At 42.7% G+C, this 25,061-nt stretch overlaps 1 protein-coding gene across 3 annotated transcripts in view; it reads right to left on the bottom strand.

The window, feature by feature from the left end:
• The window catches only part of WIPF1 (WAS/WASL interacting protein family member 1), a 69,895-nt gene that overhangs the window by 22,222 nt on the left and 22,612 nt on the right, over window positions 1-25,061 (bottom strand). For 2 of the 3 annotated variants that reach the window (XM_077272655.1, XM_077272657.1), the window contains exon 2: window positions 2,212-2,289. In XM_077272655.1, coding sequence (XP_077128770.1) covers window positions 2,212-2,256 — 45 coding nt within the window. In that variant the 5' untranslated portion in view covers window positions 2,257-2,289. Of the gene's footprint in view, window positions 1-2,211; window positions 2,290-21,674; window positions 21,720-25,061 lie in introns of those variants that run through there. The other variant, XM_077272656.1, reaches the window with a different exon arrangement.

The following is a 25,061-nucleotide window of genomic DNA, read 5'->3' as shown; positions in this document are numbered from 1 at the left end:
TACATTGATTAAGATTTTTTTTAACAATTTTAGAATAATCATTGATTTATCTATTCTCGTGTGTTGGATCCCTACTGCCTTGGCACCTCTTGTGTGAGATCTCCCAAGGCCTCCTCTGCACCATGTTTCCTGTGATTGCTGGCTGATAGGGGGTTGATTAGAATAATTTTTATCCTCTTTTTTTATGAAAAGGCAAAAAGTTGTATATATGCAGTATCGATCGCCCCCGTAGGGCAGTGGGGTACTCGGTACCGGGTCCTTCGGTTCTCAAGGGGGATGTCACGGTGGCTGACCCGGTCCGTGGCCCTAGGGACGTCCGTTGTAAAAGGGGGAAAGGTCTTTAAAGGGATAATGATTTTGACGCCACCTGTGGTATTCGGTCAGGGTGACCGACGCTGCTTAGGGGTCCGCTGGGGTGATGTTATGGCAGCTAGATGGTATACCTTCCCACAGGTGAAGTGTATCCCCAGGGCTTCCCAGTGTGTAGATGGTAAATGGTGGATGGTGTGAGGCGCAGTGAAGAACGAGGACACAAGGTTGCAGTCTCTTTACCTTTTTACTGAAGGCTTCAGAATCCACAGTCCAGAGCACCAGATCACAGGGCAGGCAGTGTCCGGCTGGTTTGAAGGCAAATCCAGAGTCCCCTTATCCAGGTGGAAATCAGTAGCCTTCCTCTAGTGCCTAGGTGTTGTAGTACCTTACTGCTGAGCTTCTCATAAGGTCCTCACAACTGTTGTAGATGTTCCAGATGTTGTGTGTCTCTCTCTCTGTCCCCAGGATGGATAGGACAAACCCGTATGACTGGTGGCCTGAGGCTTTTTACAGGGACTCTAGCACGCCCCAGCCTCCACAAGTTGCCACCGTGCCTCCTGGGTGTAGGGGCGGGCAGGTAACGTGGAATTAGCTGTCCTGCCGGTCTCTGGAGCAAGGCATAAAGGACTGTTGCTCCCTCGGCTACCGGGATTCCGCGCCTCAGTAGGAGGCAGCCTGTACCGGGCAGAACTCCTTCTGGTTTCCTCTCCTTTTGCTATGACTTCTCCTCATGCTTTACAATACAGTTCTCTGTTCGTGTCTCTTTCTGGAAGCTGCCGCACGTCGGGCAGGCGCAGCTCCGTGGCCTTCTGTCTAGGCCTCTGACAGGATCCCACCCTTGTCAGGGACCCACTAACTGAGCGGAGCTCAGCTAGCTGCTGCCTGAGACAAGCTCAGTCAGCTTCTGTCTAACTTCCTATCTAGACCACCAGTTTTTCCTAATTGTGAAGAGTGCCCTAATAAATAGGAGCATAGCTCCCCCTGGTGGACTGGAGTATGAAGTGTGTTGTGTGTTTGTGATTACCTGGTGAGGAGATCTCCTTTATTGCCTTCAAACGTAACATCACTCCCCCCTGGAGGAGAATGGTATTACTGCAATGACCAGGACCCTGGGGCGCTGCATATACAGTATATTGGAATAATTATACATAATAACACAATCATGTCAACTATATATGATGGACAAGAAAAGACGGTGCGGTATATTATAGGATCCACAAGATTTAGATTGGTTAAATCGTAGTCTGCAATATGAGGTTAGAAAGCTGGAAAAACTATCAGCGCAATAGGGTCTTATCCGAGTAGAAATGAGGAGGCCGAAGGCGCTGGTGCTCTCCTGGTGTGGATGTGTGACCACAACCACTAAAAACCCTCGAGGCTGCTGCATACTTACGGCTAAGGTAACATCAAAATAAAGGGTTAACTCTGCGCTGCCTGGTATAAAAGATGGAAAAGAAGAACGATATCCAGGAATGTGGTCTACTAGTGAACGCGTTTCAGAGTTCCAAACTTCTCCATCAGGCACAGTGGTTTGTCCCGATGAAGAAGTTTGGAACTTCGAAACGCGTTGACTAATAATAAGCCACATTCCTGGATATCGTTCTTCTTTTCCATCTTTTATACCAGGCAGCGTAGAGTTAACCCTTTATTTTAATTCTGATGTAGTATGTAATATGGGTCCACAAGGGATTCTGGATAGTACTAAGCCGTACACGCGCTCTTCACCCGCAGCACAGATATGGCTATTAGCGTTCTAACTTACGAGAAACACTTGCTCAGGCAAGAAGAAAGCACCTGCCATGGAGCTCAATGGATATTAATACCATAAATAATGCATTCAGTTCTGATTGTATGCATCTATATCTGATTATTGGTCTGAGATGCTCTTTAAAAACCTACTTGTGCAAGTGTAGGCGGAGGAGGTGGGGGAGGGGGCACCGGCATCTTCAACTGGGCTCACTGTACCGTCTCCAGGACCTGCAAATAATAATATGTCGTTACTGTACATGCCCTATATATATATGCCCTATTTTTGCAGAATATTTAGAAAACCAGATACATAGAAATGTCCTAATACATGTGAAATGTTACATTTTTTCCCTCTTGGGGTGGATCACTATTAGTGATACCACCCTGGCATCTAGATTGCAGCTGAGTTTTATGTTTATATCTCTATGTACATTGTCTTTTGACAGTTAGCTGCTTATCACAGGGGGTGGCGGAGTCAGACCACCTGGCACGAGACAGCTAGTCTCAGTAATGATAATCTTCTAGTGATAAAACCTTCACTGTATAGTAAAGTAAAAAAAACAGCACACAGCCTGATAAGTAACCCATCGCTGAATTCAGTGTTTCAACCCCAACCTCAGGCTGTCCTCAGATTACATAGCAAAAACCTGCTGACAGATTCCCTTTAGGAAGCACAGTTATCTATATGCGGTCATGCAGTCACCTACAGACACTGCTGATTTTAGGGCAGTATGTAGGCCGTGTCTATATACACATGAGATATTAGAAGTCTTGTGTGGGGCAAGTGCTAATCGATGGAGTTATAAAAACTTTCTGGTCTCTACATAGCATTAGCTCCATATATTTTTATACATGTGGAGTCTGATTTGGCACGGCAAAGTGAAATGTAAGGGCTCATGCAAACTTCCGTGAAACTCAATGCATGGATCGGCCGTAAGGCTCCCGACCCGAACTCGATAGACGCGTATATGGCTATGAAACTGTTGAGCTCGGGTGGGGAAACAACCCCCCCTGCGCACAGTCCGTACATGGCAGTCCATGCTAAGGCTGTGTCTCAGGGATGTCGCATGAGCCTTAAGTCTCAGGGATGTCGGCATGAGCCTTAAGTCTCAGGGATGTCGGCATGAGCCTTAAGTCTCAGGGATGTCGGAATGAGCCTTAAGTCTCAGGGATGTCGGCATGAGCCTTAAGTCTCAGGGATGTCGGCATGAGCCTTATGTCTCCGGGATGTCGGCATGAGCCTTAAGTCTCAGGGATGTCGGCATGGGCCTTATGTCTCAGGGATGTCGGCATGAGCCTTAAGTCTCAGGGATGTCGGCATGGGCCTTAAGTCTCAGGGATGTCGGCATGAGCCTTAAGTCTCAGGGATGGGGGCATGAGCCTTAAGTCTCAGGGATGTCGGCATGGGCCTTAAGTCTCAGGGATGTCGGCATGGGCCTTATGTCTCAGGGATGTCGGCATGAGCCTTAAGTCTCAGGGATGTCGGCATGGGCCTTAAGTCTCAGGGATGTCGGCATGAGCCTTAAGTCTCAGGGATGTCGGCATGAGCCTTAAGTCTCAGGGATGTCGGCATGAGCCTTAAGTCACAGGGATGTCGGCATGGGCCTTAAGTCTCAGGGATGTGGGCATGAGCCTTAAGTCTCAGGGATGTCGGCATGAGCCTTAAGTCTCAGGGATGTTGGCATGAGCCTTATGTCTCAGGGATGTCGGCATGAGCCTTAAGTCTCAGGGATGTCGGCGTGGGCCTTAAGTCTCAGGGATGTCGGCATGAGCCTTAAGTCTCAGGGATGTGGGCATGAGCCTTAAGTCTCAGAGATGTCGGCATGGGCCTTAAGTCTCAGGGATGTCGGCATAAGCGTTAAGTCTCGGGGATGTGGGCATGAGCCTTAAGTCTCAGGAATGTCGGCATGAGCCTTATGTTTCAGGGATGTCGGCATGAGCCTTTAGTCTCAGAGATGTGGGCATGAGCCTTAAGTCTCAGGGATGTCGGCATGGGCCTTAAGTCTCAGGGATGTCGGCATGAGCCTTAAGTCTCGGGGATGTGGGCATGAGCCTTAAGTCTCAGGAATGTCGGCATGAGCCTTATGTCTCAGGGATGTCGGCATGAGCCTTTAGTCTCAGAGATGTCGGCATAAAGCCTTAAGTCTCAGGGATGTCGGAATGAGCCTTAAGACCACATCAGTCATCCGTTATTCGGCTACATGTTCTATGTATTTTTCACAGCTATAACTTGTACCCATTATAGTCTAGAGGGGATATTCACATGTCCATTCTGTTTTATGCATGGCTGATTTTTATCTGATTTTTGGATTAGTCACCCATTTAAATCAATGGGTCAGTAAACAAATAGCACACGGATGCCATCTGTGCATCATCCATGTCCTGGCCGTTTTTTACTGTTCAATGGGTAGAAGAAGGTTGGAATTTATCTTTTTGTATAGAAGAGAACTGGATGCAACACTGATAGTAAAAACGGATACACAGATCAAAAATGGATGAAAATCAAATTTAGGACAGGAATTAAAAAGTCTCCCCTGCAGACGTCTTAATGAGGCCTTTTTTTTTATAAAGGGTAATTATCACTTTGCAAAACTGTTTGCATTTTACCATTCAATTCCACAAAGTAATCTGTGCTTATAATTGCATCAATTTGCAGTAATGCGCACAAGTGGTAGATGGCCATGCATCAGAAAATGCTGCCATTTGGCTCCCTTAACACACAATTTTTCTGCATTTTTTTTATTTATAACATACAGTATGTAATATGTTTTCTTGGGTAAAAGCCTAAAGGATAACAATTCTTTAAAAAATGCCATGCCAAAAGCATGCTGACTGTATTAAGAAACTATATTTCCTGAATTGTATTAAATAATGATTAAAAATAGTTGAAAATACAAAATTAAGACATTAAAAATACTAGCGATCTGTGAGTCATGACATCATCCAACAGGTATATAACAAATCAGATGGAGAAAATTAAAATATATATAGTCTCAGCATTGAAAACGGATACTACCATGAGAGTATAATCCCAAAATAGTAAATGCTAAGCATACGATATAAGTATCCAAAAAACGCAATACATACAAATAAGAAAATTATGTCACATATAAGTAAAGATACAAATGGACATTGAGATAACGTCACCACTCAAAAAATACGCACTCGACGCGCGTTTCGCATTGAGCTTCGTCAGGAGATGTTAGGGGTATATTTTCTTTATAGGTCTTCTTTAAATATTGTGCTTTTTAGTTCTTTACCTGCAGCTCACAATACCAATGTAGGCTTGTTTTAAAAAGGCTACAGACTTCCAAAACACCACAAAAATCCCACAAACGAAACCGCTTTGCATTTTATATTTCACAGTAGATTTTAATGTCACATCTGACAACAGTGTTTTTTGGCCCAAAAGATGCATGCAGACTTTGAAATGGATTTGGCATTACAAGTGATTAAATCTTGGGTGAAAATCTATGAATTTTCTGCACAAGAATGAGCATTCTGCGGATTATTTGATGATCAAGCATGTTTTCCCAAAATTTGTGGTATTATTCATTTCAGTAAAGAAAAAAAATATTATGTAAACTTTTGTATTTATTGAATCCAATCAAAAGTGAGAATCTGAAGGCTGAAAATGCTGATACTTTAGGTCATTTTTATGTCTAATGCTTCCCGTCACATATACCGGCTTCCTGTAAAAAATAAAAAAAAAGCGCTATAACAGGAAGGTTAGTGTTCACTGCAAACCCACAGCCATCCTGTTCCTCTGATGCACACTCATTTCAACTACAGGAACTAACTGAGAAGATACAGCCCCGGCCTCCCCGAGAGAGGGGAGTACAGAGCATGGCTCACGGCTCAATCACCCCTCACCAAATTCATTTCAAAGTGCTAAAATTGTAATGCCAACCAAATTTTCTTCCAGAAATTATAAATATTCAATGTACAAATCATTTTCTATGGCGATTACATATATTACTAATTATCGTGAAAGCTCATTATTCTGGCTGTTGCTAATTAACATAATTCTTGCTATATTTGCACTGACAGAATACAGGGTGCTGTAAAGAGCGTCCAGATCCAGAGTGTAAATTAATGTTCAGAGATTGATAATTGGCAAACTTTAATTTCCTATGAAGCATTGGCAATAAGACTATACTTAAAGGAGTTGTCCACTACTTTTTATTGATTGCCTATCGTTAGGATAGGGCATCAATACCTGATCAGTGGCAGTGCAGCACCCGGACCTCCGCCTATAAGCTGTTATCGGCCGCGGTAGGAGGCGGAAGTTCTTGAATGCTGCTGAAACCTAACATCTCCGCCAAAACTGTAGTGGGCGTTACCAGGTACTGCAGATCCACACCCTCAAAAAGGATGGATCTGCAATACCCGGCCGAGGCTACTACAGAAATGATGGCGCTGCTATGTTCTGGCAGTATCCGAGAACTTCTGGCCAATGCAGGTAACAGCTGACTCTCGGCACCCGCACCAATCAGATATTGACAGCCTAGCCTAAAAATAGGCCCGCAATAAAAAAAGTAGTGGCCAACCCCTTTAACTTTTTACAAGCAGAATACCCCTTTATTACCTATCCTGGGCATAGGTGATAACTTCTAGACTGGTGGGCTCCTACCGCTGGGAACCTCACCAGTTGCCACAATGGGGCACTTTAATAATGGAGCGGAGCAGCAGTGGGCGTGCTCAGCCGCTCGCTCTGTTCATTCTCTGTGGGAACTATCGGAGCGCTGTACTCTGTTTTCTCTGTCAGTGCCACAGAGAATAACCAGGCCACGTTGGAGCATGCACACTGCCTCTCCATTCTAAGAAGTGCCACTTTCTAGCAATGGGTGCAGCTCTCAACAGTCGGACCCTCACCAATTTTGAAGTTGTCACCTACTTTAAGGAAACTGTCTCATATCAATCATGCTAAATATATTCATAAGAAAAGGGCTGGTTTATTTGAGTTATAATATAGACATATAGGAGCAGATTCACCATGCTGCTTTTGGACAGAATTTTGACGTAAAACTGCTTAAAATGCCGAACATTTTTTTTGCAACTCAAATCCATCTCTCTCCTCGCTACTCCTCCGCTTCTCCCCTCTGCAAATCTCTTCACTGGCTCCCATTCCCTCAGCGTATCCAGTTCAAATGACTAATACTGACCTACAAGGCCATCTATAACCTGTCTCCGCTATATATCTCTGAACTAATCTCCATATATCTTCCCTCACATAATCTCCGGTCCTCCCAAGACCTCCTTCTCTCCTCCACACTTATTCGATCCTCACCCAACCGCCTCCAAGACTTCTCCCGAATATCCCCCATCCTCTGGAATTCTTTGCCCCAACATGTCCGACTATCAACCACATTCAGATCTTTCAGATGGAACCTGTAAACCCACCTCTTCAGGAAAGCCTACAGCCTGCACTGACCCCGCTGCCTCCTCACCAACCCCGGAGCTGCTGCAACCCTCAACTTATTGTCTCCTTCCCCACCATCCTGTAGAATGTAAGCCCACAAGGGCAGGGTCCTCGCCCCTCTGTACCAGTCTGTGATTGTTAGTTTGCTTACTGTGATATCTGTAAGTTGTATGTATGTAACCCCTTCTCATGTACAGCACCATGGAATCAATGGTGCAGTATAAATATATAATAATAATACTTCAATCTGTTACAGGTTTACCACAACAGAGAGGAGTCAGAAGACAGCAGCGTCTGATTTCTCCTACTCCGGCACTTCACCTTCATATTAAACAGTGCAAGTTTATTTTAGCGGTGTATCGGTTAATCTGCTCTGTTGAGAGCTCCTGGAGCATTAAGGCTCTCAGCTGTGCACTGTTAGCCACTCCCATCTCCTATATAAACTGGGTCCTGGCTAGCACTCATTGTCAGAGTTGCTTATGCTTCATGGCTGGTTGTTGGTGGTTATTATTGGAGGAGGCGTTTGGTGGATTTATCTGTGACTTTGTCTTGGATTTGGGTATGAGATAATTCCCTTTCTTCTCCTACTTTGGTTTAATCCCATCCTCCCCGGTGTTTACCTCTGTTTTTTATGTATGTATGATTGGTATTTTCCTTTATCCCTGTTCATATTACCTTGATAGTCTGGTGTACTACGGTATACTACTCCCATCTTCCCTGGGTGGAGGAAGGGTACAGTCTGAGGGTGGATTCAGGAGCTAAGACAAGGTACGTGGCCCCTGGCGTCTTCATCATCAGAAGTAATAAGGGAGAACAGGGCGAGCTAGGGTGCCCCTAGCGTTAGGGACACGGAAGGAGCCCCTGGTCCTAGCACACCTGACAACAGAGTCGTGACACAATCTTTGACTGGAATACATTTCCGAAGGTGGCACACGGCAGCTAAAGTTGCTTCCAAGTCATATAAATTTGGTGCATCTTATACTAGAGCACTGTTCATCGAGACTGGAGTACAAAACTCTGGTCTTTATGAATCAGGACCATAGTACTTTAAAAGGGGTTGTCCACACAAAAAAAAGTTCCCCATGGGCTTCGAGCTATAAAAAAATAGCAAACTGCATGATACCTACCAGCACCTACCTGGCTCCAGTGTAGACCGCTCCATTATCTGAGCTTACAAGAAGACGTGATGTCATCGTTCCACCAGTAGAAGGACCACTGCGGGCTGTGATTGGCTGCAGCAGTCAGGTAACTTGAATAATGGGTCATTTTAAAAACAACCAATGATGCGCTGATCAAATCACCTGACTGCTGTAGCCAATCACTGGCCACAGTGGTCCTGCTACTGGTGTAACGGTGACATTTCCTATTCCCATGTAAGCTCAGACAACGGAGCGGCCTCTGCTGGATCAAGGTGAGTATTAATAAGTTTTACATTTTTACAGTCCAAACCCCTGGGAAACTTTTATGTTTTTCCCAGACAACCTCTTTAATTATAACATAGAAGCACTGATTGCATGGAAACAATAACAACTACTAGGACTTGGATTGTGAAACTGACCACAGTGACTGGGTGATTTAATACAGGGCAAGTGTTGGACAGTGATCCTTAGCTCGGAGTGGAGGAAAGCCTAGCTATGGGTCTGTATTGTGGTTTGGGTTGTATTATTGGGTACTTTCTGAGATGCATATTTGAAGCTGATAAGTCATATTTTGCTATAAATGAAACAAATGGAAGTGCAATTCCAGTAATAGAGGCTCATTGTCTATGCGGCAGTGTTTGTGAATATGGTCAGAAAGAGGAATGCAGAGATTAATAGTCCTCTTCAAGTTCAGCCACTCTCCAGCAACAATCCTGCCATTCAGGAAAGTTTAGCAGAAGTTACTAAGAGGATAAAAAAATATGGCACAAGCAAACTCTGACCCAATGTCGCATCTGTCCGTAAGATACCCATGTAAAGCACAATTCCGCACAACAGTTAGATAAAGCTGCTTCTGTTTAATGACATGTGATTTATAGAATATTGTGTGACTGCTTCATTACATAAGATCAGATTTTATCTTTTAACTTTTATATGAAAGTTAAATAGTTTACTTAAAGTTTAGGGGCATTCTTCATGATTGTAAAAAATGATATGGTCCTCCTCTAGAAACATCACACCTCTTTTCTATGGTATTTGGTATAACGCTATGTTAGCTGAGAGTTTTTTGATGCTTTAAAAAAATGACAAGTTTTTCAGGCAGAAACCCCTTAAATAACGGTATGTGCACATGGGAAAGTGCCTAAAAAAAGGGCAAAAAGGAGTGAACATAGGCACAGCAATGTAAAAATGACTTGCTGTAGATATGACGTGACTGGTCAATTCTTTGCGCACTTTCCACTTGAAAGATGATCATCTATTAATACATAAAATACAAAGAAAAAACCACCAGGGGCGAGGCCACTGCACAGGATGTCAGAGGAGAAGTAAAAAAAGAAGCTTAAAGAGGTTGCATACTACTTTTACATTGATGGCCTATCCTTAGAATTGGTCATAAATGTCTGATCGGCCGGGGTACGACACCCAGCACCCCTGCCGATCAGCTGTTATCGGTGTCGGCGTCCGAAAGTACTCACTTGTGGAGCTGCCCCTGACACCGATAACTCCTGATTGGTGGGGGTTGGTCGATCAGACATTGATGACCTATCCTAAGGATAGGCCATTAATGTAAAAGTAGTGGACAACCTCCTTAAGGAAAGCGTTTTCCTGAAGCGTCTTTAGCAGAAAATAACTCAACATAAACGCCAGTGTCTAAAAGACGTCTCAAGCACACTCCCTAGGGATATGTGGTCATGACATCTTTTAAAGTTTGACACTTCATGAAACTCTGGTGTTTTTTTCCTGAAGCTCCTTTGGTGCTCTTTTTTTTTAGGTAGTTTCCTGAGTATTTTTCCAATGTTTTGCCTGCGGGTGGTCTTTGGAGAATTTTCCCATGTTTATTGCCTTTTTTTTTACTGTCCCGTTCCAGTCATTTTTTTCCTCCATTGAATAATAAAAAAATCGGTAGCATTTTTTTACTCAAAAATTGTGGAAAAAGTGTCCAAAAGATGTCCGGACACCTTTCAGGCATCTTTAGAACTTTCTATTGAATTGTAAGGTACAGCGCATCATCCGAGCGAGAAGCACCAGAAGAATGGTCAGGTCACTTCTCGTAACTGCTTGGCGTTTTTAGAAACCTGAAGGACTTAAAAGACACTCAAAAGCCTGAACATATGAACAGCAAGACTTTTTTTTACATAAAAATGCATGTGTTCATTGTTTTGAACATTTTCTGATTGGATTTTCAGGTGATTTCTTGGCGGGATCTGCATGAAAAAGATGTGTGCATATAAACCAAGGGAGTTTTTAGAAGCATTTGAATTGCTGCTGAACCAAAAGGAGCTGCTTAATAACCATCCATAGGTCCAAGGATGAGACTGAAGCCATAAAGGACAAGAATAACAGCCTCTGGTTAGTGTCGGACCCTGATGGGCAGTGGAAGAGAAGATACTGTTCTGCAATATATTCTTACAAAAGTAGCAGATTTTATTGATAAAGATTCTGGACTTGGATCGAAACTTGCGACATTTGATTCATCAATGACATTTTCTGCTTATGTAAGAAGACATTGTGGACCTGAAACTACCGTGTCATCGCTCAGCAGCCAGCACCTAACATCAGCCAGCGATCAGCCATGCTCGGAATTCCCGCACAGATTTCACTGGTGACCAGTGGTGGTCGGTCTCCAAAGCAACGAGCGGTAAATAAAAGGATGAATATCTCAAGAACGGCTGAAAATATTAACAAGCAGTAAATTGCAAAACTGCTCAAATTTACAAGCACCATCCGGAAATACTCATTATGAGATACAAGAAACGCTTTAATTAGCAATTCACATTTATTTTGTTCACTTTGGGAATCACTGAAGTACGTGAAAAGAGCCGGCATCTTGCTACACTTGCAGAAACCTGGCCTACAATGTTGATATGACAGGCATTACCACCTAAATCTGAATTTCTCTCCTTAAAGGGGTACTCTGGAAATAAGAAGTTATCCGTTATCCAAGGAATAGGTAATAAATTCTAGATCAGTGGGAATGCCAACCGTTGAGATCCCCAATGAATGTCAAAATATGGCACTTTGGCTCCGTTTGGTCAGAGCAGCAGTGCACCTTCTGCTGCTCCAGGCTTACTCTGTCGGGCTGCCGAAGACAGGCGAATACAACTCTTGCTATTTCTAGCTGTCTTTTTAAGGAGACCAACTATGTATGGAGTAGAGATGAGAGAACCGATTGACAGGACCCTCGGTCCAGTGGCCAAATCAGTTGTCTGTGGCCACCAGATGGGATCCTTGTGAGCGCTGCCTCTTAGCTGCCGCCATTCCCAGCACCTCTTCCGTTTAGTCCTCCTGGTGTCATGTGTGAATCATGGCACAACAATAACGTTGTCCCGGGCAGGCAAATCGGAAGGTGCCTGGGATTTTGGCAACGGACAGCCCCAGTGGACCAGGGTCCAGAAAGTCAATTTGCTAATATGTCTAGTATGGAGTTTTAACAGCAATTTTTAATGGGAATAATATGTAAATTAGCTCAAAATGAACCCCAAACAGCTTCGTCAAGTTGCAAGGCTTGTTAAAATATTGGACATTATGTGCTGCATGTGAGATTGTTTTCTTTCTTTATGGGAGGGAGGTCATTTCTATTCTTCTAAAACTTGGAATATGATTTTTGTGCCTCAGGTTTTTAGATTACAAATGCTCACAAGTGAATTTTACTACTGATACCTTAAAATTATATTTGTAAAGAGTTAAAATTATTTTGGAGACGAAAAAAAAAAACACATATGAAAATATTATCCAAAGGATCACAAAGTATTATGTGCACGCAATTTTCTGTCTCATGGGTCTTAGTAAGGTAATGGTCAGCACATCTGTCCAGAGGTTCACTTCAGGTTACACGTCCCGTTCTTTAGAAGGTTAGATCAGGCCTGCAGTTAGAAAACATCTCACTTTTTTTCCCTGTTAAAAGAACGAGTTACTTACGCCGGTCACTGAGCACCGAGCCTGCAGCTGGCATTAATCTGTGCCGACTCCAGGCACCCAAGGATGAATTTCTATATTCTGGAAATTTAAAGGCGTATACGGTACCTATCAGAGACAGAATGCTGTTTTCACTTGTGACTATGCTGTGTCCCCAATTTACCTTCTGGTTTTTTTTATATCAAAAACTCTTAAAGAAAATGTACCAGAAATGCGATGTAGCATGGGGATGTCGGAGTACGGACCGCGACGTATAGACCGGCCGCAGACCTCCTAACCCAAATTTGACAGTCTCAAATGTACCCATTAGGCTTTAAAATTCCGGTCAGGAGGCCTGAAGTTAGTCCGTATATCATAGTCTGTACTCGGACCGTCAAATGTGGATGTGTGAATCCGGCCTTATAGAGTGGATCACGATACAAAAAGTTCTACAAAATACAAAGTCAAAGTTGGGGGACCGGTTTAAGGGTTTTACACCTATGATTGTTCTACAGAATAGAAGAATTGTATTTGGTCTCAGTTTCAGCGGTTTTTCTCAAATGAGAAACAAACAGAAAAAAGGCTATCCTTTCATACCTAGCTGTCCTTGAAAAACGGACAGTACTCGGATACCATCAGAGTGAAGTCTGATTTTTTCACAGACCCATAGGCTTGCATAACAGATTTTGATCTGACACATGGATCAATATGGGATATGTCTCTGCAATTTTGCGCCAGCCACTTGCTCCACGAAAACTTATGGCCTGACAGCCCCGTCAGAGGAAAAATCTAATGCTGGTGCAGGCAATATGTGTGGCCCACATAGACCACCATAGAGCGGGGCCTTTATAACCCACTGGTGGGCCCAGTGTAAAATCACAGAGTCCCCCACCTCAAGAGTGTTCTAGACAACCAGGGACATCATTAAAATGTTAAGATATATATATATCTATGGATCTTTTTTGGGGGGATACTTTGGGCCCGATTCATAATTTACAATTATTTAAAGTCACTTTTTTTGGTCTTGTTCTATTCAGTTGATGTTTTTTTATGTCAAATTCTTCAAATTGGCACACATGGTCCATGGGTTTGGCTCAAAGTCAAAAAAGCTCTTTATTAATGTCTCTAATAACCATTTTATTTGCGACTCTTGAGCAACACAAGTCACAAAATCTTCACCAAGCCATACGTTTGACTTGTGACCTCAAATACACTCCCTGACAGAAGTTATGTCGCTTATCCATGTTATGTAAATAAAAGCTTATAACCTTACGTTAAATTCATCCATTGGTTGTATAAATTATTCTTTTGAAAGCTGAAACCCTCTGAAATGTGGTTTAGGTTAAGAAAATAAATTGGCATCAATGCAGAAATACTAATCACTTAATGGACACAGAATGGTCAGATTTTGGCAAGACAAAAGTTTTGTCGCCCACAGAAAGTAATGTGATATTCAAACAAATAATTAACTTAAAATGCAAATATATGTTGCATAACATTGGTGAATGAAGTTGTGGTGCTATTAGAGTCATATTTAATATTTTGTGTGCCTTCCATGAGCTTGAAGGACTGCATCCATGCGGTTCAACAATGATTCATACAATTTATTAATGAAGTCATCAGGAATAGCAATGAATGCAGTCTTACATGCCTCCCAGAGTTCATCTAGATTCTTTGGTTTTGTCTTCCAAGCTTCCTCTTTCATCCTACCCCAAACATGCTCAATGATATTCATGTCTGGTGACTGGGCTGGCCAGTCCTTGAGCACCTTGATCTTTTTTGCCTGGAGGAACTTTGTTTTAGAGATGGATGTATGAGATGGAGCACCATCCTGCTGCAGGATTTGACCCCTTTTATGATTTGGAATATAAGAGGTAGCTAATACTTCTTGATATTTTAGACTATTGATATTGCCTTCCACTTTGCAAATGTTTCGCACACCTCCATACTGAATGTAACCCCATACCATGATCTTTCCACCACCAAATGTAACTGTTTTCTGGGTGTATTTTGGATCCATACGGGCTCCAGTAGGTCTCCTGCAGTATTTGTGGCGGCTGTGGTGTAATTCTACTGAAGATTCATCAGAGAAATCCACCTTCTGCCACTTTTCCAGCGTCCATTTGTTTAGCAGGCTGTGGGACTTTGCAAATGGCAGTTTTTTATTTGCCTTTTGTTTAGTGCTGGATTCTGGGCACTGATTCGACCATGGAGGCCATTTCGAGACAGAATCCTACAAACTGTTCTAGTTGACACAGGGACTTGAGGTCACCAGGCCTGTTGGAGCTCTGCTGCAGTGGAAGAGGGGCTTGCTTTAGATTTTCTAACCAATAAACGTTCCTCCTGAGCAGTTGTCTTGCGGGGTCTGCCGGACCTGGGCTTGTCAAACACATCTCCAGTCTCTTCAGGGTATGTGCACACGTATTTTGGAGCTCTGCGGATTTTTCCACAGCAGATTTGAGAAATCCGCAGGTAAAAGGCTCTGCGTTTTACCTGTGGATTTACAGCGGTTTTTATGCGGATTTAGTGCGGATTCCACCTGCGGTTTACACCTGCGGATTCATATTGTGGAGCAGGTGTAAACCGCAGCGGAATCTGCACAAAGAATTGACATGCTGTGGAATGTAACCCACAGCGTTTCCGCGCGTTTTTCTCCGCAGCATGGGCACTGCGGATTGCGGTTTCCATAGGTTTACATTGTACTGTAAACGCATGGAAAGCTGCTGCGGACCCACAGCTGCAGATCCGCTGCGGATCCGCAGCAAAATCCGCAACGTGTGCACATAGCCTCAAATTTTATTTAAAATTCTTTGTACTTGACGCTGAGACACATTAAAGGTGCCAGCCACCTTTGCAGTGGATCTGGTCTTCAGCCTCTTGATAATCCAGGCTTTGGTCGCAGGGTGGATGTTTGGCATGTTGTCAGAGCTCAAGTTGCAGTTCAAGTAAAGGTTTGGGTGATAGGTTTCTTTTTTTACACACACACTAATGAACAGATCATTTACTGAGCACAGGTGAGGAAGTAAACTAGGATTGGGTGCATTATATGACCAGGCGACAAAACTTTTGTCTTGCCAAAATCTGACCATTCTGTGTCCATTAACTGATCAATATTTCTGCATTGATGCCAATTTATTTTCTTAACCTAAACCACATTTCGGAGGGTTTCAGCTTTCAAAAGAATAATTTATACAACCAATGGATGAATTTAATGTCAGGTTATAAGCTTTTATTTGCATAACATGGATAAGCGACATAACTTCTGTCAGGGAGTGTACATGTATAATTCAGAACTTTATAATAATGGCACACTGACCTCAGAGTAATAATGCCAGATATAAAGTATCCCTAAGATACTGCCCTTTTTGTGCCCCAGACAAAAGTAGTGCCCCACATGGTAAGCATGCCTCCATGATGCACCATGTTGGACTCTAGGAGGGTGAATAAACCTCAATTGTTGTTTTTTTACTACTAATGGAGCTTATAGGGAAAATGTATCTGAACGGGGTCTATAACAGTCTTTCAGCTTTCTGACTTCGGGCTCGTGCAGACGATGGAATACTCAGTCCGTGCGCAACTTGTATGCACCACGGACCGCACACAGCGAGTACGTGGACCTTTTATAACTAGTGTGCCAGTGCTCCAAAGGTCAGAGTTGGAAAAAAATTCCAGTATACGCTCTTTTGGTCTGATTTACGGACTGGAATAATATATGCGGTAATAGGTAAAGCAGTAATGCGAACAAGCACACAGAGCAGCACACGGAGCCATTCATGTGCGGAATATACGGTCATAACTGGCCCAATTGTCAAAGTGGCCATTTGAACCTGGCCTTCCTCCAAGAGAAACCATATGATGATACAACATTGCCGGGTCCAGCTATGATGCAGCACAACATCTAAAAATCACAGCTATGTCCATGACTTATTTCTTAGTTTCCTGCACGCACCAGCAACTAATTTTCTTGTAGAGAAGTGGAAGCGTGCAAAAGCAGAACTTCAGCCGTTATTGGATCAGTTACGTGTACAAAGTCCAAGAGAAACTTTTTATTTATATGCACGTTGTCATAATCCGGCAGTAGAGTGCCATAAATAACCGCGCTCCGGTGCTAACATCGAAATCATTCTCAGAAGAAACATTTCCTGTGTTTAAATAACAGTCAGTAAAAAATGTAATTTGAAGCAATGAGAAACCTAGAAATGAATAAGGAAAGACTTCGAACTCCTGAATTGGCATTGTATATACATGTCTGTCAAAGACTGCAGGGGATCATCTACTTCCGAGGGTATGTGCACACCACGTCTTTTTCAGGTGGGTACACTCCATCCGCCTGAAAAAAACGCTAGATGAAAAGCTCAAAAGAAGAAACTTCTATACTGCAAAATAAAAACTATTTACTGTGGAAATGTTCCATCTTTTCAGATTCTTTTAGCTGTTTCAGTTTTCCAAAGCTGCAAAGCAGTTAAAAGAAGAGACAGGATTGTTCCTTGGGCAGCTGCTGCTTGGAAACCGCTCACCAGTTTATTCAATGCAAATTTTTTTCTTTAAAAAGTTGGCGGCCAAAGGCATTGTAAAAAATATAGCCGAAAAGACACTGCAAAAACTTACCGAAAAGACGCTGCAAAAACTTAGGCTACTAGCGTTTTTTTGCATACGTCGCAATGCGTCGTTTTGGCGAAAAAACGCATCCTGCAAAGTCGTCTGCAGGATGCGTTTTTTCCCCATAGACTAACATTAGCGACGCTTTGCGGCGTATTGACACACGTCGCAACCGTCGTGCGACGGTTGCGCCGTGTTGTGGAGGACCGCCAGCCTCAAAAAACGTTACATGTAACGTTTTTTTGTGCCGACGGTCCGCCATTTCCGACCGCGCATGCGCGACCGGAACTCCACCCCCACCTCCCCGCACCTCACAATGGGGCAGCGGATGCGTGGAAAAACAGCATCCGCTGCCCCTGTTGTGCGCCGCTTGCAAAGTATGTGTCGGTACGTTGGGCCGACGCAGCGCGACGGCCCCGTACCGACGCTAGTGTGAAAGTAGCCTTACAGAAAAAACGCTGCAAAAAAACGCCCCGAAAAGATGCAGCAAAAAATAGCTGAGAAGACGCTGCAAAAAAATAACCGAAAAGATGCTGCAAAAAATAACCAAAAATACACTGCAAAAAATTACCAAAAAGACGCTGCAAAAGATGCACGTAAAGATGCGGCAAAAATGGCTGAAAAGACGCTGCAAAAAAATAGCCGAAAAGACCGCGAAAAAAAAAAATGCTGAAAAGACGCTGCAAAAAGTAGCTGAGAAGATGCCAAAAAAAGAAACTCAGAAAAAAAGCTGCCTACATGTCCTGTAACGTCTCCGTTCTGAAAAACTAATCGGGTTTGCACACGTGTGCAAATCCAGATTTAATTTCCTACCAGCACTAGCTGACACTATTTATGAAGATGGGAATAACCCTTTAACTTTAGTGCTATGTTTATGATCACATGCGAGTTCACATTGGTCTTAATTTACTCTTGTTTGGATATCAACCTGGATACTGGGAAACACTCTGTGGAATTTTATTCCGGAGGTCTCTAAACTGTGACTATATAAGCACTAAAAGTGAAGTACGTAACTTTCCAATCCTGCAGCAGATCTCATTAATCTTTGCTGTTTAGACTCTGGGGAGATATGTGCTCACTCAGTAAATTTCGAGACTGGTCAATGAGAATCTAAAGGCTATGTTCCCATGATGAGCTTATGGTGAGTTTTGGATGTTGCATATTTTCTGCATCTATTAGGCTATGTTCACAAGTTGCTTTTTTTGCTCCTTTTCTCTGCAGCCAAAACATAATGTGTTGGTAGTTAAAAAAAAAAAAAAAAAAAAAGCTGCAGACAAAAAGAAAGTTTTGCTGTTTTTTGCTGCTTTTCTTGCTGCATTTTTCAGGATCCCAAGTTCAGCTTTCCTTCCACCATACAAGCATGAACAATGCAAGATTATAGGCCACCAATGCAAGACATATATGAAACCATAGAACATTTTTAGAGAAAAGGACAATTTGATCAAATGATTTAGTGGAAAAAGATTTGTAAAAGTTTAAAAAAATAGTAACTATTCTGAACAAAAAAGTTCATATGAGTTCATGAAAAAATACACAATTGCAAATGTAAAAACAGCAGGGGGAGTTGAATTGATCAGGTATAGTTTACCTAAGACATTGGCAGAGCTTTGAGTTGGCAGACGTTTATTTTCACACACTGGCCAGGACCATTGAGTTGGTCAGGTATTATTCATACTGGTTGGCCATTGTTTACTTTCACACATTGGTCGGCCATTCTTTACTTTCACACATTGGTCGGCCATTCTTTACTTTCACACATCGGTCGGCCATTATTTACTTTCACACATTGGTCGGCCATTCTTTCACACATTGGTGGGCCATTCTTTACTTCCACACATTGGTCGGCCATTCTTTCACACACTGGTCAGCCATTCTTTACTTTCACACATTGGTCGGCCATTCTTTCACACATTGGTGGGCCATTGAATTGCCCAGGCTTTGTTTGCTTTAACACATCACTAATTTAATTAAACTGTACTAATACTAACTGCTAGGTGACATTTTGGTTTAAATTTAGGAGAACCACAAAAATAAATGGGTTTCACATGCTTCTGTACCAGCTTTTTTTCACTAAAAACGCAGCAAAAACTGCTAACAACGTTTTTTGCTGGGTTTTAGCTGCGTTTTTTTGCACTTACCCATTGCGTTCTATGGGTGAAAAAATGTCATAATAACACCTAATGACAGAACCCCTAAAACTTTATCTCACAACTTATCTCTCCAGACTGCAGAGACACTTCCTATTTTTACTTCTGCTATAATTGTGCAATTATTGTGGAAGAAAGAAAGCACATAACGTAACTCCTGCAGAATCAGTAGGAAAATCACTTGTTTAGTTGGTACGGGTATAATCCTATTTTGCACCTTTCAGCGTGTAGCCGCAGGATGTGCCCAGAGGTTCTGATAAGTGCAGGTACCACCTATGGAGAAGGAAGCTTCGGCTCCTGCCATCAGGAATGGAGAGATGGCTGACTGTCCTGATTGCATGATAGCTGATCACGTCAAGACAAAAAAAAAAAACATTCTTACTTGCAAAATTCCACCACAAAAAAATATTGCAGCATTTCGTTTTAACATTCGGCTTCCTAAAGGGTAGCCGTCTTATCAGAGCCTGAAATGTCACACTACTGATATGTAGTAATAATAAAGGGATAGAAAAGACAATATCTGATGAGAAGATAAAGTTTTATCAGGGCGGGTACACCATTGGACAATTGCAGGAACAACCGCATGCTGAGAAGTGAATTAAAGATAGTCCCAGTTCCTATAATGCTGGCAGAATGCGGATGAAGAGAAGACAACCACTAAAAGAAAAGTGGATAACTGGGTATATTGAACCGATATGTGCACCAAAAAGAATTTTAGGTCGTTGTGGGTGGATGACGGGATTTGTATGAAAGGTACGCTTAAGTAATCATAGTTTGTGGGCTAACGATACAATGTTTAATTAATTAAGTAGATCTTTTATGTAGATACATCTGCAGTTATTTTTAAGTTTGACTTTGCTACCTTTAAAGTATTCAAGCTATATTTGGAAATATAGATTAATGGATCATGTTTTACTATTGACCTAGACTACTACAGCCTCATTATTTATTCATGGGAAATGCCGCAAAAATGTCTCCACTGTAATTAGATGCTGATTATATTACCGTACCATCGTACTTCATGTTCTCTAACCGGAGCCACAGAAAACACAATATCAATGCAAATATCACCACTGGTCCGAGACCCCCAGCTTTAGGGTAACCACATGCATGCAGTGAGCGATTAGCACTCGAGCATGCTCAGATAACACCCTATCCGAGCATGCTCGCTCATCACTACGCGTTTTTCTCTTACAAGAAAAAAACTGACGTATGAATGAGGCCTACGGTGAATGGACCTGTGATTTGAGCATGATGTACAAAGAAACATGATTTATCAGACCAGGCCAAATAATTCCATCACTCAATAATCCAGATTGGATGTCCATTGTAGGCTCGTATGGTGGTGGACAAGGGTCCGTGTTGACCGGTCTACGGCTATACAGCTCCATACACAGCAAACTATTATGCCCTGTGTGTTCTGAGACCTTCCTATCATAGCCGACATCAACTGACTAAAGTACTAGTCGTTCCTCTGTAAGTTTAGACGTGTAGGCTAGCCTTCGAATCAATAGGTCTTGGGCGGATTCCCTAGTTGTCCTTACGTGGAGACACTCCACAAGATCTGATGTTTGGAGATACTCAGATGCAGTCGTCTAAACCATCAAAATTTTGGCCCTTGGCAAAGTTGCTCAGCTCCTTATTCTTGCTTCTAACAAATAAAGAACTGACTTTTCGGAGTTATAGATCCCACCACTTCTCAGATCCATTTCACACGTTACACGCATATATCTATTACATACCCTTAAAGCATTGCTCCACTATTTGTATACTGATGACCTATCCTAGTAATAAGTGAAGAATATTAGATCGGTGGAGGACCGACATCTTGAACTCCAAGCGTTCTTGGTGCTGGAGGAGAGGCCCGGATGTTAGCAGGTGCGGAGGTGAACAGTACAGCTCGTCAACTTTGTATTGGCTGCTGCCGGGGACCGCAGATCCACTCTGGTTAATCGCAGGTTCCAGCAGCGGCTACTACAAAGTTGAGGAGCCGTACTGTTTAGCTCCACAACTAACATTTGACCGCTGCCGGCACCAAGAACAGTTGATCACTTGGTGTGCCTGGTGTTGGACCTCCACCGATGTGATATTGGTGACCTACCCTTAGTATAAAAGTAGTGGAGCAACCCTTTAATAATAAATACATATTAATGTTATTGTTACGTAGAACAATCAGTACTGTAGGCTGAACATCATTAATACTTATGGCAACTCTTCGCACTCCTTGTCTAAGATCATTAGCCATGTTAGAGAACGTGATAGTTTTGAGTAAGTAGAGTCTTCTCCATGTGTAGAAGACATAAATGACTTAGAGCTAAGATGTAACATTACCGGTTACACAGTGTCTTACCTTACAGCATAAATAAAGGATTGATATCTTCAGAAGAAACATTAATGTAAATTCTCACTGACCTGAGTTACGGCTGTTAGTCTGTTAAAGCCCAAAATGTAAGTTCCTCTAAAATCAAGTAAGTAGTTCATTTCCTGTACAAACTGCAGATGACGACAAACTTCCTCTTCGCTGCACCTTATTATAATTCAGGTTTTTTTTTTCTGCAATCTGACACAGTGAGGCTACACCGTGGGTGCCGGGGCTGTGGAATAGCCCAGATGGGATGTTTTACTCACCTAGCACAGAAACCTCAGTGCTAAGTAGAGCTTAAGATAAGATGGGAAATTAGGTCATTTTCTTCGTAATTTCTAAGAAAACCTATCTCTATGTATAAAGAATAATGATGCGTAAAGGGGGCTTCCCATAGGGTAAAAGGACATCGTTGGTGGGGTCCTCCGTCTGTGGGTAAGAACAGAGCAGAGCTGGATTGCTAACCATCCTTCACAGGTACTTTTCTCTGCTGTCGGTCATGTTCGGCGGAAAAAAGCAAGGTGTGTGAATTTTTTAATTGGTGCAAGGACTTTTTATTCGAGCCTAAACACACACACGCATCTTATTAACTGCTCCAGGAGCCAAGTATTGAGGAGTCAAGAATAGTTAACATGGGTGTGCTGTCACTGATCGCAGTCTGCAGGGTAACAGCCGCATGTTAGGTGTGTAAGGGGGCTCAGAGCTTCACGAGAACATGAGAAGAAAAGATTGTCTCTCCACTGATAGATTGTCACTATATGGGGCATGGCGTGGACATGGGATGTCAGTATGCAGGGCATAGGGGATGGACTGTGGGTGCAGTCTGTATAGATTTACTAGATGGTGTATTATGGTGCACACATCTCAACTACTCCACTCACTCTTCAAAAGCAGTTCTGTCACCAGGTCAAAAACAAAGTTTTTGTTCTTATTTTATTCCCGCTGCTCCCCTTGAGGATTATGTTTTTTCAAATTTGCCATTCAGTCCATACCTATGACCTTTTTTTTATCCAGTACTATATTTTATGCTCACAGGATCCTCTGGGGCGTGTCTTTAGGGTGCTCAGCATTATTGCCCTGTGAGCCACGCCCCCTTTGTAAAGAGCATAGGTAGACAACACAAGCCGCTAAGCTCAGTGATTGGCTACAGCGGTCATGCGCTATGTTGATGTGACGTCACCACTGCAGCCAACACACCAAGACACGGGCAGTGGTGGAGATCCATTTTCCCTACAGTAGAAAACCCTTTTTAAGGTTTGTAGATCAGCTCTTTTGTGGTGTTTTGAGGGCATGACATGGTGGTGTGGCTTCTATAAAGGGACAGAGCTTATGTCCATAAAATTGTTGGGCCATCTGTGATTTTTGCTAAGTAGTCCATAACATTTTTTGGGGTAGCTTGACAACTTTTGTCTAGAGCCATTCATTTACTACATGCACGGCTATTAATCCACTTGGCCATCATGTAATACTAAATCTAACGAGCAGTGTACACTGTGGAGAGGCCTGGCAGCCTGCAAGTTTTCCATGAAAATCTTTCGCTTTTGGAGTATATCACACACAGACAGCTGATAGATTTCAGTGATAACCTTGTATGGCTTCATGTGAAGACTTCCTATAAGGTTCTCCTCACAGATTACAGCTGAGTGTTGTAGGTCCTAGCAGAAGGACACCCTGTGATCACCTTACCAATAGGATGCCCTTCTAAAAAAAAAAGCTGCCTAAATCTAACACCTTTAATACCCTCATAAAAAGTTTAATTTCTGGACACTTGAAATGAAATCTGTTATCCCATATCATACACTTATGACGTATGAACATGACATCCCACCATCTTGTCAGCGGAGAAGCAGCTGTGAATGTGCAGCTCTCTCCTTCCATTTGCTTAGTGTACATGCTGGGTAATTTTCAAAACTCACATATACAGTGCCTTGCGAAAGTATTCGGCTCCCTGGAACTTTTCAACCTTTTCCCACATATCATGCTTCAAACATAAAGATACCAAATGTAAATTTTTGGTGAAGAATCAATAACAAGTGGAACACAATTGTGAAGTTGAACGAAATTTATTGGTTATTTTACATTTTTGTGGAAATTCAAAAACTGAAAAGTGGGGGGTGCAATATTATTCGGCCCCTTTAACTTAATACTTTGTTGCGCCACCTTTTGCTGCGATTACAGCTGCAAGTCGCTTGGGGTATGTCTCTATCAGGTTTGTACATCCAGAGACTGAAATTCTTGCCCATTCTTCCTTGGCAAACAGCTCGAGCTCAGTGAGGTTTGATGGAGATCGTTTGTGAACAGCAGTTTTCATCTCTTTCCACAGATTCTCGATTGGATTGAGGTCTGGACTGTGACTTGGCCATTCTAACACCTGGATACGTTTATTTGTGAACCATTCCATTGTAGATTTTGCTTTATGTTTGGGATCATCGTCTTGTTGGAAGACAAACCTCCGTCCCAGTCTCAGGTCTTTTGCAGACTCCAACAGGTTTTCTTCAAGAATGGTCCTGTATTTGGCTCCACCCATCTTCCCATCAATTTTAACCATCTTCCCTGTCCCTGCTGAAGAAAAGCAGGCCCAGACCATGATGCTGGCACCACCATGTTTGACAGTGGGGATGGTGTGTTCAGGGTGATGAGCTGTGTTGCTTTTACGCCAAACATATCGTTTGGCACTGTTGCCAAAAAGTTAGATTTTCATCTGACCAGAGCACCTTCTTCCACATGTTTGGTGTGTCTCCCATGTGGCTTGTTGCAAACTTTAAACAACACTTTTTATGGATATCTTTGAGAAATGGCTTTCTTCTTGCCACTCTTCCATAAAGGCCAGATTTGTGCAGTGTACGACTGATTGTTTTCCTATGGACAGACTGTCCCATCTCAGCTGTAGATCTCTGCAGTTCCTCCAGAGTGATCATGGGCCTCTTGGCTGCATCTCTGATCAGTCTTCTCCTTGTTTGAGATGAAAGTTTAGAGGGACGGCCGGGTCTTGGTAGATTTGCAGTGGTATGATACTGCTTCCATTTCAATATGATCGCTTGCGCAGTGCTCCTGGGGATGTTTGAAGTTTTCAAAATCATTTTGTATCCAAATCCGGCTTGAAACTTCTCCACAACAGTATCACGGACCTGCCTGTTGTGTTCCTTGGTCTTCATGATGCTCTCTGTGCTTCAAACAGAACCCTGAGACTATTACAGAGCAGGTGCATTTATACGGAGACCTGATTACACACAGGTGGATTATATTTATCATCATTAGGCATTTAGGACAACATTGGATCATTCAGAGATCCACAATCAACTTCTGGAGTGAGTTTGCTGCACTGAAAGTAAAGGGGCCGAATAATATTGCACGCCCCACTTTTCAGTTTTTGAATTTCCACAAAAATGTAAAATAACCAATAAATTTCATTCAACTTCACAATTGTGTTCCACTTG

The sequence above is a fragment of the Ranitomeya variabilis genome, chromosome 7 (genome assembly GCF_051348905.1).
Source record: "Ranitomeya variabilis isolate aRanVar5 chromosome 7, aRanVar5.hap1, whole genome shotgun sequence".
Lineage (NCBI taxonomy): Eukaryota > Metazoa > Chordata > Amphibia > Anura > Dendrobatidae > Ranitomeya > Ranitomeya variabilis.
This window is presented reverse-complemented; position numbering and strand designations above follow the sequence as displayed.